Below are 14,841 nucleotides of genomic sequence, written 5' to 3' on the forward strand. Positions count from 1 at the left end.
GGAGACATGCATCCACTACCTCTGTCCTTCACAGGATGAAGCACTCTGGGCACAATGCCACCTCCAGAACCAGTGGAGACCTGCATCCACTACCTCTTTCCTTCACAGGATGAAGCACTCTGGGCACCAGTCCCCCTCCAGAACCAGTGGAGACATGCATCCACTCCGTCTGTACTTCACAGGATGAAGCACTCTGGGCACCAGTCCTCCTCCAGAACCAGTGGAGACATGCATCCACTACCTCTGTCCTTCACAGGATGAAGCACTCTGGGCACAATGCCCCCTCCAGAACCAGTGGAGACTGTCATCCACTTGTGAGACTATGGCTTTGCACTCCCCAGGATTGAACAGTGGGCAACCCACCCACTGTTGAGACTTGAGAGACTGTGGCTTTGCATTCCCCAGGATTGAACAGTGGGCAACCCACCCACTGTTGAGACTTGAGAGACTGTGGCTTTGCACTCCCCAGGATAATGCAGTGGGCAAACCACCCACTGTAGAGACTTGAGAGACTGTGGCTTTGCACTCCCCAGGATTGAACAGTGGGCAACCCACCCACTGTAGAGACTTGAGAGACTGTGGCTTTGCACTCTCCAGGATACATCAATGGGCATGGAGCGCCCTCGTTGATCTGGTGTCGTGCACTCATCCGGCTGAGGTGCCCCCCCTTCCCTTCCCCCTGAGGTGCCTGTTGTATTTCTATCTGATGCCCCTGCAGTGTTCTCTCTGTTTTGATCTGGTATCGTGTGTGTGCCTCGCCCATGCATTTTGGGCCCAGTGGTCCACGGACTATGAGTGGTGCAATACCTGGACTACTATTCTTGGTGTATATTTTGTTGATAGTGGATATATGTATATTTTTGCGTACTGCATTTTGATATATTACAATGGTTACACTAATTTCCTTTTGTCTTTGCATTCTTCCGTGGGGATTAGGTGGTGTAACTATAATGTATAGATATGTATTAGTGTGTGTGTTGTAGTGGGTGAGGGTGAGGGTGGGGGTGTTGCTTGTGTGTGTCCCTGTTTTTTGCCGCCCCCCTCCCCTGTGTCGTAGGTGCAGTACTCACTGTGGTCTTCGCCGCCGGCGTTGGTGCTCCTGGTACAGGAGCAGGAAGATTATCGCAGGTAGGATTTGGAGTTCTGGGTCCATGGTGTCCTCGTTCCTCATGGAGTGTGTAGAGGTGAGCGTTTTCCCTTCGAAATTCCTGTTTTCGCCGTGTTCTTATCCGTGGTGTATCCGCCCCGGAAAAGGTGGCGGATTGTCCTGTCATAATAGTGTGGGCGGTACATTGTCCTCTGCCTGTCTGTTGGCGGTGACTGCTGCGCTGTTTGTTTGTACCGCCGTGGAGGTCTGAGTGTTAAAGTGGCTGTCTTTGTTGTCAGTTTCCGCCACGGTCGTAATTGCAAAAATTTTACCGCCGGCCTGTTGGCGGTCTTACCGCTGCTTCAACACCGTCCGCCAGGGTTGTAATGACCACCTATATCTTTGGAGCTGCTTGACGAGTCTTCACAAAACCTTCCCAAAAAATTTGCCAGTCCTGTCAGCTGGTGCCTGGAAAGTTTCGGGGTGATTTGTCCCTGGGTGGCCGAGAAACAGAGGGGTCCCAAAACATGTTTTCCCATTTATTTTTCCATGGGGATTTTGAACAATGATAGCGCCAAAACCGCTGGACGGAACTACACCAAATTTGACAGAAGGGTAGGTTCCAGACAGTGATCTTTTTTGTTTTGGTGTAATTCCGTTTAGTAGTAGAGAAATTTAAGAAAATCTAATTTGTATATCTAGGGACGCGAAGGATTCGCGACCCCTACTGAACTCGTGCAGAGATCTGATTGACTGATCACACTTCAACAACAAAAGCCGTTGAAGTGTTGTCAGCCATCTTGGGACTCGGCTGAAGCCAAGTCCCAAAAAAACATACAAAATAAGGAAAAGGGGTCAGGGTATGAACACTCTGATCCCGTAGCTCAGGTGTTTGTTTATTTTACTAATGTAGTCACGGTGGATCCACCATAAAATTATTTTTCAAAATGAAGCGTGGTCTCCCATGCTTTGTTACTATAAAGCCCCCGGTGGGCCATGTCACACGTGCATTTGTATACAAATATGAGGGGGGCCTCCTGGCCCCCTCCCTCTGCCCCAGGGACTGCCACCTTCCCCGGGCTTATAATTTATATGCGGGGGCCACGTACCACATCACTGCCCCTGGGGATCACCACCTCCCCAGGGCAAATATTTAACAACGTAAGGGGTCCCTTTGAGACCTCCAAGTGCCAGGGATCACCACCTCTCCAGGGCTGTGTGCCCAGTTTGGGGGGGGGGTCATGTGGCCCGCCTCTTGGAGACACTGATGGTCCTGGGGACCGCCACCGCCAGGGCCAGCACCTGCTTTGTCCCGGTGTGGCCACCCCTGGGATATAGTGGTTTGCTGTGGCTTGACTGCAGCTCTGCAGCTGCAGTCAAGCCACAGCAAACACTTTGGGTTTTGACAGAAGACATGTAAAGCAGGTCCCACTGTCCAAATCCGAAGCTTTCATCTCTGTCCCCTGCATGCATGCAGGGGACTGAGATAAAATGCTTCAGCAAGCAAAGAGTTGCTGTCAAACCAGCTCTGTGCTTGCTGAAGCAATGGCACCCCAGGGGAAGCCTTAAGACTTCCCCCAAGCTTCCAGATAGCCTGTAAGAACATTTTAAAAATATATCTTTAAAAATAAATAAATAAATAAATGAATGTGGAGTCCTACATAGCCAATAAAGGGCTAGGAAAAAAATGCAAAAAAATAAAAACACGTTTTGCTCAGTGCAACCTTCACACTGAGCAGTCAGAGTTCGAATCCAGCCAGACTCGCTTCCCTTTCTTTTTTTTTTTTTTTTTAAAGCCCCCCAATTTCTTTTTTTTTAAATGGTAAAGAAATATCTCATTCTAAGTAAATCATACATCAAAGCCTAAAAAACTCACTATCTCCCTTCCTCTCACTTTTTTTCTCTCTCTCTCGCTCTGACTCGCTTTCAATCAATTTCTCCCACTCACACATCTACTCAGACACTTACTCACCTACTCACAGACCCACTCAGACAGTTACGCACCCACTCACAGATCCACTCAGGCTCTCACAGTGGTTGGATTAACATATAGTAATGAATTTTACTATACATTAAAAAAAACATAGAAATTCACTTTAGAAACCAAAGGTTACACAGACGTTATAGTTAGGAAATAGAATTAAAAAAACATAGAAATTCACTAAAAAAACAAAGGTTACGGGGACGATATAGTTAGGCTCACATTTTAAACGTATGAAACAATAGAAATTCACCGGTTATAGTTGTGCCCTAAGCTAACTATAGCTGATGCCCTAGCCATGCACTGCTAAGGACCCCGCAAATTATGGCACTGGTGACATCTTTGATAACATCATTGATAATATCAATGTGATATTTGCAGTAAAATCTTTGATGAAAAAATGTGCATGGCTAGGGCATGAGTTATAGTTACCTTAGGGCACAAATTCTAGTTACTTGAGGTAACTCTAACTAAAACTGGTGAATTTCTGTGGTTTCGTACGTTTAAAATGTGAGCCTAACTATAACATCCCCCTGTAACTTTGTTTTTTTTAAAGTGAATTTATATATACATATATATAATTTTATCTGCATTTAATCTATATTTTTTTTCTAAGAAGTTGAAGTATTGGCGCTATTGCAAACTGGAGTACATTTATGACTGTTGTGGGACCATTTTGGCTGTGTACATTTAGAAGTGCAGTTTGTGAATAGGAATGGTCTTACTCTAGTGTGGATGGGTGCATGCTCCTTCCTAAACCCTTCCTTTCCCCTTCCTTAACCCCACTTTATTCCTTCCTAAATCCCTCCAATTTCATAGTAAACGTTTCCCTGCTCCCCCTCTGCCGCTCCCACATTTACTATTAAAATGTAGGTGTACGTTTACAGACATCTCCACAGGCGAAGAACTCTGCACATTAAAAATAGGAGAGGTGGAGGCGATGGCAGCTTGTAGGTTTGGAACAGCATTTTGTAGTACATAAGTATTTTTTTCTAGTACTGCTAAACATACTACAGAATGCAGCTTGTGAATAGGCCCTTCATTCTTTAACTAGGAGTGTAATTGATAAACAATGCAAACCAATGAACACGATTGGCCATTTAGCCATTTAAAAATTGGAGACTTGTATCTATGTTAGATTTTAGAATTGCCCTCTAATGCTCTTGTGAGAGCACCTGTTGAGGCCATACATTTACCAATGATCACAGGATAGCTTGGATTCGAATGGCAGCATCTTTGATTAAATCAAAAGAAAAATAAACACCAGAACCTTGAGATCTCCACCCAAGGAACATTTAAATATTAGGGTGAAGCTCTGAAAAGAAGAGTAGGCATTTGTAAACTGAAGAAGATTAGCTCTTTAGTTCTCTCTCTCTTTCTTCATCAAGTCCCGTAGAATAATCTCTATGGACATCTCCATGTTCTTTGGTGCTTTCTAGTCCCAGTCTTTCTCACTCTCTCTTTTCCAGTCGTTCCTTTATTCTTTTATGATCTAGAAGAACATCTTGCTCCACTGCTGACCCTTTTAACCATCTATGGATGCATTTTCCATGTTTGTTGTTGTTCTAAAATATAATGAGTGCTGCATCGGATTATCAGAGACGTTGATTATGTTCAATTAAAGGCTATATTTGAAGTCTACTGCCAACATATTTCTGACTACCATGCACAATTCAATCTCTATTTCCTTCCATTCTTACTGGGCCTTCATTTTGGTAATTTCTTGAATCATTTCTCTTTGATTTTTACTCCTCTGATCAAGCTCACCAAAACCAAGATCTTTTTCTGTCCTGGGTCAATCCCTTTCAAGTCTTCCATTCCATCCCCTCTCTCATACTTCAGCCATTCATATTTTCTGTCACCATCTCTCTCTTTCTGTGTACATTTAAACATTTCACTCGCACAGAACGTTCGCCCTTTTCCCGGCCACCATAACCTTGAAAATGTCCACGAAGCTCTAAACAGAGCCAAAGGGTTGCTCTACCCACGTCATTATGGACATTGTCTAAATTCAATTTACTCAGCTTATTTGTGTTATTTTCCCACCTCATATTTTGTAGGGACATAGCATATTTTTTAAAGATTTAAAATTTGCAGCAGAAAAGAGCTTACTAGCTGGCTGAGTCATTGAGTTGATACTCCGAGGCACGGTCGAAGCAGGCCTGGACGCCTGTGTCTTTCCAGAGACGGGAGATGATGTCAGACATCTCCTTAGGCATTTGTCCCTCATCAATCGTATCAGCCAAGTGCATCAATTTGCGAGCATCATCCTGCAGTACAAAAAATAAAGGTTAGGTGTGATGAGCAGGGAAATGCCATAACAGTGCAGATACATCAGTTTGAAGTACCAGGCATTTGCCAGCAGCAATCAGCATAATTTGAGGCAAGAGTACAGAACACACAAAAACATATAAGAAAGCACATTATTTAAATTTAGACTATGTCATTAAGTTGTAGTTTTCTCAGTAAATGCAGTGCATGAATGATTAAGTTAGAAAATTATATGTAGATGTCAACGCCTCAGATCAAATATTTTAGGATTCAGTGACATCATCATTTCACTAGCAACAAATTAAAGAAAGAAAATGCTGTCACAAATTGCACCACCTTGAAATCAAATCTTGATTAGGCACCCTGCAGATATTTAATTTTTCGCCTTAATAAAGATTGGCAAATTGTGCTTCATTCATGCATTAATTGAAGAATGTCATGAAGGTTTTTTTTTATGTCAACTGCCAAACTATGCAAAGTCCTGGAAAGCAGACGGCCTGCTCGGTTCCTTAGAGCGTGATACAACTACACAAATAAATTATTGGTCGTTGATCAGTCTTCCCCTTAATGGTCATTCAGACACTGGCAAGCTGTCCTCTAGACTTACAGAACGGTGGGGATCCTACCCCTGCCCACCTCCCAGCCGACCACCCTTCATATTTACAGTTCCTCACCGCTTGTTTTGGGAATTTTTTTATAAATGTTTTTCTGCTGACATAGGGGTAACGCTTTAGACAAAAACGTAATGCTGGGCATTAATTTTGGTCTGCAGAAAGACATCCCTCCCCCAACCAACTGAGCCCTCAATTGAGGGTTTCTTTCTGCAGAAAAATAAATCAATAGCCATGTTGCTCAGGGAGCTTACTTCGTGTACTTGTGGTCTTTGATAATATGTCCTGCCGAGTTCCGTCATGCTTCGGACCTTCGGATGGCTGGATACCGGTGGTCGCTCAGCGGAAAGGCTGCCTAGTAGGATAGGTTTTTAATTGGGGAGCCATCTGAGGCTGCCAGAAAAGGAATGATTCCCCCACCTCTAAATACGGTGAGGGAACTGTGGGATTTAGAGGGAAGGAGTCCCTCCTACTTGGGGCAAGATTCCTCTTCTACCAAACTCCCAGGCCCTTATTATGATTGCCTCATTAGATTCCGGCAGTGCAGTAACTCCTCTTTCTCTGCATAACAAAATTATGAGTTTAGCAGGTAACACTGCACCCTCAAAATAATCCTGACCCCAAGTGAATTTTGGCAAGCCTTCAAAAATATATCTGGGGAAATATGGCCCGGTAAGCACTGGACATGCGGATTTTGGCACAGTAAACACCAATATATTCATGCTAATCTGTATTGTATGCAAGCTACACAATACTTACATGTCTCCAGTGTCATTATACTGGCTGCTGATAGAACAATGCATTCAGTTTAAAGCCCTGTGTAGTGCACATGGAATCTTCTACGGCCAGGAACGGATTAATTGTGACTGTCTGGGAAGGTGCAATTTTGTCAGCAGATGCAGTGCATGAAGAGTTCTATTCGAATCTAAATTGACTCCTTTAGAAGGCAAAGTTCTCCTTCAGATTCACTGGTCGGTGTTTGCTCACAGACCCTAGTGCCTACAAAAAATAAAAATTGGCTTGGTGGGAGGTCCTTAAGGCATCTTATACCAAAGCTCTGGAACTAGCTTACTTTGAAGATCAGAGCACAAGAAAAGCATCTCACCTTCAAACAAGCTCTGAAAACTCTAATTTCCATAAGGTCCCCTGTCGTTCTTTTTTCATAGCCTCCTTTGCTGCTTTGTTTAGTGCCAGGAAATCTACAGGTGTTATTGGACTTCCTAAGTAAAATAATAATACCAACTGCAGGAAATTGGGTCACTGGTTGAGTGGGATGGTTGAGTGGGATGAAAGTCTACTCAAGCAGCAATCACAATCTCTGTCAAAGTGAAACACCAACAAACACCAAATTAATCTGTGCTTAACACTCTGGTAGCCTGGCACAAGGGCAGTCAGGTTTGTCTTAGAGGTAATGTGTTAAGTATTTATGCAGCGCCTCACACAGTAATAAAGTGAAAACACAAGAAAAATTCCAAAGCAATTGAGTAAAATAGAGTGAAATTTAATAAAATATTTAAGATCAAAACAACAAAAAGTTAATCAAAAGAACTGGAGATATCCAAGTTTTAAGTAAAAATATTGCTTATAAACTCAAAATGCCAACTGTGGTTAACTGGTTGCGTTTGACCAGGATAAAGTCACAAATTCAGGCTGACTAAGATGGACAGTAGGCCGGATACAGGGACCAAGTTAGGAACAATGTACTTTTAATCCTGGTTTGCTGAGCTTTGCAAGATTCCGCGTCGAGGATTCACCACATAGCGGTGGTTCCAATGAGCTGTGGGCTGCAAAGTAGAGTCCTGCAATGTTGTCGAGAATGCCATCATTGGTGGGTTTGTGATGTGAAGTCCAGCGTCAAGGATGTGTTATGCTGCAGCGGTTCCGAAGAAGTTGTGGGGCTTCAATGCGAAATACTTTGTCATCATCAAGGATGCTGTCAATTAGGAGCTGACAACATGAAGGCCTGTATTAAGGATGCATCATGCAGCAGGAGTTCTGAGGAGACTGCAGGCTGCAATACGAGGTCTGTCATCAGGGATGTGTCACGCTCTGCGGTTCTGGAGTGAAGCTGCAAGGAGATACACTACGTCGGTTCTGCCCACAGGACTACAGATTAGTTGACAGAGCACCTTCATTCAATTCCGAGGTTCCAGGACTGGCATGGCACAACTTTGGGGGTTGGACTCACAGCAGACACAGTCCAGGTGCTGGGTTCAAGGCGGTGAAGCTTTTTCTGTCTTTGTGGCTCGGATCAGGAGGCCAGCCAATAGGTCCATGAGGCTACTTTGATGTTCCTGGGTTCGAGATGTAGGTCCTGTTCTTTTCACACAGGCAGCAGGGTTGTACAGTAGCAGTCATTCTTGCAGAGCAGCACAGCAGTCCTTGCAGGTGCTTGGAATTTCCTACCTCCTTGCCCTGGCCCCAGCATGTCTAGGATCACAAAAGACTAGTGTCAAAGCCTTTGTGAGTGTGCTCAGCAGAGCCTTTGTGATGTGCAAATGTGTTGGGTGACAGCCCCACCCCCAATCCAATCAAAGATGGTCCAGCTTGCCAACACCTATTCTACTTTGTGTCACTGTCTGGAAGCAATGCACAAAGACCAACTGTCAGCTATATCTAGTCATGTGACCCAGGATACAGGCATCAAATGGTTAGGACAAGAAAATTCAAACTTTCTAAAAATGTCATTTTAGATATTGTGACTTAAAATTCTACTTTATCATTAAAGAGGGCTTTAAATTACAATTTGTAGACACTAAACTCAATATTCTTCATGCTCCCAATTGAAGGTTGGCACTAATGAAATATAAAAAGGTAACGAAATGTTATCCTACCAGCAATTTAGGCCTTGTAGTAGTGAAAAACAAATTTAGGAGTTTTTCACTAGCAGGACATGTAAAAGTTAAAAATACATGTCCAACTTTAGAAATACTCTGCCTCCTGCCTTATGGGCTGTGGCCCCACCCTAGATGTGACTTATATGTATTAAAAAGGAACTTTAGGCCTGGAAAAAGGTTTTATTTTACTAGGCCAAAATGTCAGTTTAAACCTGCACACACACAAGCTGCAATTGATAGCCTGAAACATTTTTAAAAGCTATGTAAGTAGGTGGCACAATTAGTATTGCAGGCCAAATAGTAGTATTTAATATTCAGGCCCTGGGCATATGTAGTGCCATTTTAGTAGGGACTTATAATTAAATTACATGTGCCAGTTGGTTGTTAACCAATATTACCATGTTTAAGAGAGAAAGCACAAGCTCTTTTGCACTGGTTAGCAGTGGTAAAGTGCACAGAGCCCTAAAGCCAGAAGAAAACAATTTCAGCAAAAACAGGAGGATGAAAGGCAAAAGGCTGAGGGAAAATCACGCCAATGGTGTCAGGTCCAACATTACCAAAGCCCTAAAAACTTGCAATAGTGCCTATTTTACGTGTTGATAAATTCTGACTCTCGCTTAGTAAGATTTTATTAGATGGTAACAATCGGATCAAACTCTGGCGCATTTGAAATGCAAGCACAAATGAGGCCACTAAAAGCATCCCTTTACCATTTTTCAGCAAAGACTAAAGTCAGGCGTGCTCTGTAGGCACCATTCTGTTTCCTTTTCATATTCTTCCCTTGACACAGACGTGCTTAATAGAGACTTATGTGGCTCAGGGGAAAATTGCAAGGCTTCAGATACCTAAAATAAAACCTTAGTTCTCAATACTATGACCCTGATTTGAGTGACCTGCCAAAATTTATCAGGGGAAAATTGCTGCGGTGCAGATATCACCACAAATTCGAAATTCCTATCCCTGGGTAGGACCCTGCCTGCACAGGGATTGGAATGATCTCGTAAACTTGGAATTAGGGTATAACTCTCAATGTTACATTGGTGCCTGTTTGCTTCTTCTAACACACAGCTTTGGAAATTCTTGCAGAGCAACCTGGCAGGCACTTTTAGGTCTGGCTGTATCATGCAGCTGTCACCAGATATAATGTGATCAACCTAAAAAGAGAGCTTGCAGGAGTACTATAAAGAGTGGCTGTAGATCCACCCACCTGTTCTTTGTCAGGAATACATGTTTTGACGGGTTAGAAGTTGTGTGCTCCCACAGAAAAAAGTGCTTCCCCTTCACGCTGCTAGGATTATTTTGTTTATCTAGCTGCTTGAGGCAGCAGCAGTATGCCTACATGATATTGATCTTTCAGGGGCAAATAGATGACATTGTACTATGGTTAAAGTGTCTTTGATAACTGTTACAGAGTGTTTTTTTCTAGCAAGCAGCATGAGTCATGTACTGCAGTCCCACCATTCTCCCCTTCTATCATTAATGTTAGAACACAGAGGGCAGTTGCCTGACCTTATGTGATACACAAAATAGAGCTTTAGAATACCACTAAGAGAGGGGTTTAGCCTCCACCCCCATGTTGGCCCATGGGTAAAGGACTTAATTGGGCTGAATTTGGGGGCTTCCTCCTAAAAGTTGCTTGCATTGCACTTTTGGGTTTTTGACAAAGCTTTTGCTTGAAAAAACAAGCTAGGATGTAGGTTTGTTGTGTAAGAATCCTTGTGAGGTCCTTTTAGGAGAGATAGCAGTCTGCTTAGCCAACTGTAATTTAATATACTTTTGGAAGTTTGTGACCATGGGCGTTATTCCAACTTTGGAGGAGGTGGTAATCCGTCCCAAATGTGACGAATTTACCACCAGCCGTATTACGAGTTCCATAGGATATAATGGACTCGTAATACGGCTGGTGGTATATCCGTCACTTTACCGTCACTTTTGGGACGGATTACCACTTCCTCCAAAGTTGGAATAACCCCCCATGTGTCTTAAAACTGTAAGCATCACTTAGTTATGTTGACAAGCTATAGGCTTGATTAGTACACTGAAAAACATTATGGGCCTCATTCTGACCTTGGCGGGCGGCAGAGGCCGCCCGCCAAAGTACCGCCGTCAGAATACTGCTGCGCGGTCAAAAGACCGCCGCAGTAATTCTGAGTTTCCCGCTGGGCTGGCGGGCGACCGCCAGAAGGCCGCCCGCCAGCCCAGCGGGAAACCCCCTTCCACGAGGATGCCGGCTCCGAATGGAGCCGGCGGAGTGGAAAGGGTGCGACGGGTGCAGTTGCACCCGTCGCGATTTTCAGTGTCTGCTATGCAGACACTGAAAATCTTGGTGGGGCCCTGTTAGGGGGCCCCTTGCAGTGCCCATGCCATTGGCATGGGCACTGCAGGGGCCCCCAGGGGCCCCACGACACCAGTTACCGCCAACCAGGTTCCGGCGGTCAAAACCGCCAGAACCAGGCTGGCGGTAAGGGGGACGGAATCCCCATGGCGGCGCTGCCTGCAGCGCCGCCATGGAGGATTCCTCAGGCCAGGGGAAAACCGTCGGGAAATTGGCCTGGATGCACCGCCAGCCTGTTGGCGGTGCATCCGCGGTCCCCGGCCCTGGCGGTCCATGACCGCCAGGGTCGTAATGACCCCCTATGTCTGATGCAATAGATCGGGTCTGCTTATTAAGAAATTATATGACAAATGCTGTTGGTCTAATTTATTAGTTGTAAAAAAAAAATTTTTAAGCCAGTAAACCTTTAACGGTTGGTTATCACTTTGCGTTACATACTCTAGACAGGTGTTTTGTTACATGTTATCTCATGGATTACCATAGTATATCATTTTGCGAGCTGTACTTTTCTACATATTTGTTATTTTATAACTGTATGCATGTTGGTTGCCAGTTTATATGCACCGTGCTAGGGTTGGATAAGGTTTAAAGCCAATGGTAAAAGGTAAATGATTCATTGGTTTATTGGCAATAGTCATACCACATTTCATATGTTTGATCTGGTTATTATGAAACATTATGACAAAATAAGTAGGCCTGACCTAATTATTGTGAAAAATATGTGTTAAAGACAATAGACTTTTTATGAATTGTTATTAATGTGCTGAGGATTTTACACAGACATGTTGTTACATGGGATTTCACAATTACCATAGAAGGCAAGGCTTTTGGTGATAGTGATCCACCCAAACTGTAAGAATACATGATATAAAGTTGTTAGGTCCTCTTATTTGAAGAGAATATGGTAAAGTCAGTAGGTCTCCAACAGTAGATTGCAATCACATTATTTTACCTGTCGTAGTAAGGTATTTGATTACAAGTAATCTCACAGATTACCATAGTAAGCAAGTGTTCAATTGTTGGTCACCCATACTGGCAAATCCTGAAAATACAATTTCCCTGTGATGGTTCCTACTAGATCCTTTTGACAGGCATTCCATATTGTTATGCCAACTTTAATTTTGCAGATAAATGTAATTTCATAAAGGCAAACCTGATAGTTTCCAGCTTATGCACAGTTCAGAAGACCTGTGATGTATGTAGTGTCAAACTACTGGTGAAGGCTAGAGGTCTTATTGGTTCACTTGGAAAAGTTATGTCAGATTCCTTAGGTGTTTATAATGAAAAGTTATAACAGAGTTACTTACTGTGAAAAACATGAGCTAAAGTATTTTAAGGGCAAATTGTTATTACACTGTGCTAAAGACTGTACATAGGTATTTTATTACATTGGTTTTGGTGCTGGAGAGACAGAGGATTTGCACTATGGTAAACCTTACTAGGACTAATAGTAGAGTGTCTATTTTATTTTGACACTGGGTGACCATTAAGCCAGCTACTCCAACGGCTCATTAGTATTCTTTGGGTTTACTTTGAGCCTCCTCCACAGTAGTGCCTTATACTGTGCAAGCAGACTATCCCACGTGGAATATTTAGCCACTTGGATGCTTTGGACAGCTGGGAGCTGTCGGCTCCAGGCCATACATGCACATGGCACAGGAAATCCTTCTGGTACAGGCATCAGAGGGATTTCCTCTTGATAGAAGCAGCCTCGGAGATGGGGAAGCTTTCCCCCATCTCTCGAGGCTGTTTCTTTAGTTTCAGTGAAATGATGATCAGCACGTGCAGCACACTGACGTCATTTCACTGAAACCAGAAGTGAAATGATCCTATCGGCTCATTCAGCTTTTACTGCCTATGTGCTCAGGGGACTATCTCAGCCCCCTGAGCACTGAGGCAGATGTATCACTGGAAATCGGAGAATCTTCCCTTTCCAAATGTACCCCGCCATAGTGGATCTCTGCTTGGGGATCGCCACAAGAGGGTAATCCCCAAGGAGGGATCCACCCACTAGAAACTCGGGGGGGGGCACCCCTTGATCAAGGGATTTTGCTCCCCTTGTTTTTCTGGGCATATGCAGTCTTTCTGCTCCCCCCCTCTTGGGGCAGATGGGGGCAGTAGCCCCCAATCTGCCAACCCCTGGGGGTTCAGAAAGCCCACTAGGAACCAGGGATTTATTTTTATTACACATCAAGTGGTGGGGGCAGCCCTAAATGGGCATTGTAATGCCCCATCCCTCCTAAAAAGCAGCACAGTCTTTTTGCCCCTCCTGGGGGGTCAGATGGGGCAATAGCACCAAAACTACCCCATGGGGGCAAAGTCCAATAGGCACAGATTTCTTTTAGTATCTGGGATGGGGGAAGCCCGCTAGGCACTAGGGATTTTTTTTTATTTGTCTAGGGTGGGGGCTGCCCAGAATGGCCATTGCAATACCCCCACCTCCCCCACCCCCCAGAAAATCAGCACAGTCTTTCTGCCCCCCTGGGGGGCAGATGGGGGAAATTGTCCCCATAATCTGCCCCCAGGGGAGACAGAAAGCCCACTAGGCACCATGGATCTTTTTATTCATCTAGGGGTGGTGGCTGCCCAGAATGGGCATTGCAATGCCCGCACTCCTACCCAAAAAAAAGGCACAGTCTTTTTGCCCCCCTAGGGGGGAGATGGGGGCCATAGGCCCATTAGGCACCAAGGATTTTCTTTTGGTAGTGTATGGGTAGAGGTTGCCCAGGATGGGCATGGCAATGTCCCCCAAAAGTAAATGGGCACAGTCTTTCTGCCCCACTGGGGGTAAGTAGGATGTATTGCCTCTGAAATGCCCTCCAGGGTGGTCAGAATGCCCACTAGGCACCAGGGAAGCATTTTGTAAAAGTAGAGGGGCGGAAGCTGGCCACCACCATGCATGGTTATGCCCCCCACCTCAATTGCAGCGAGCAGCAGTCTTTTTGACCCCCTGTGGACTAAAGCATCTCATCCCAATGGTAAACAAGAGGACATTTGTCTCTTTTGGGTTTTGATTTTACATATGGGCCAAAAGAGCTTAGCTAACTCCCAATATCACCCCACTTGCATTGGTGAGTGGCTGCACTTTTTGGGCTTGGGTACGGTGCCACCTGGAAAACCTACCAGAGTCAGACACTTCTGAAAACTAAACATATGGGGGAGTGCAGGGTGGTGTGCTTCACATGCACCCCACACCATTTTCTTACCCAAAATGCCCTGAAAACCTCCAACATTGCCTGAAATCACACATTTTCCCTACATTTCTGTGATGGAAACTTCCGTAATCCACAGGAATCCTCTAAATTCCTACTGCCCAGCATTGCCCCCGATGTACTGATAGTAACTCTGCTCCACTTGTGTGGGTGCCCAAAGCAGAGTCAGCTTAAATACATAGGAAAAGAACTGCCCTTTTAGACCTGCTTTGATTCCCCCTCAACTTCTACATGTTTTTGGCCCTTCCATGCCGCAGGCACTTAGCTCACACACACAAGTCAGGTAGCATTTTTATTGGGAGACCTAGGGGAGTGCTGGGTGGTAGGAAATGTGTGGCTCCCCTCAGATTCCAGAACTTTCCATCACAGAAATGTGAGGTAAATGTGTTCTTTTAGACAAATTTGAGGTTTGCACAGGATTCTGGGTGACAGAACCCATGGTGAGAGCCGTACAAGTACCCTATCTTGGATCACCATGGCCATCTAGTTTTCAAAAATGTGCAGGTT

The 14,841-nt window shown here is 44.5% G+C and overlaps 1 protein-coding gene across 2 annotated transcripts in view; it reads right to left on the reverse strand.

Moving 5' to 3' along the window:
• Positions 1–14,841, reverse strand: part of GNAT1 (G protein subunit alpha transducin 1) — a 104,632-nt gene that overhangs the window by 28,438 nt on the left and 61,353 nt on the right. For both annotated transcript variants that reach the window (XM_069206824.1, XM_069206823.1), the window contains exon 4: positions 5,181–5,338. In XM_069206824.1, coding sequence (XP_069062925.1) covers positions 5,181–5,338 — 158 coding nt within the window. The remainder of the gene's footprint in view (positions 1–5,180; positions 5,339–14,841) is intronic.

The sequence above is a fragment of the Pleurodeles waltl genome, chromosome 9, assembly GCF_031143425.1.
Source record: "Pleurodeles waltl isolate 20211129_DDA chromosome 9, aPleWal1.hap1.20221129, whole genome shotgun sequence".
Taxonomy (NCBI): Eukaryota; Metazoa; Chordata; class Amphibia; order Caudata; family Salamandridae; genus Pleurodeles; species Pleurodeles waltl.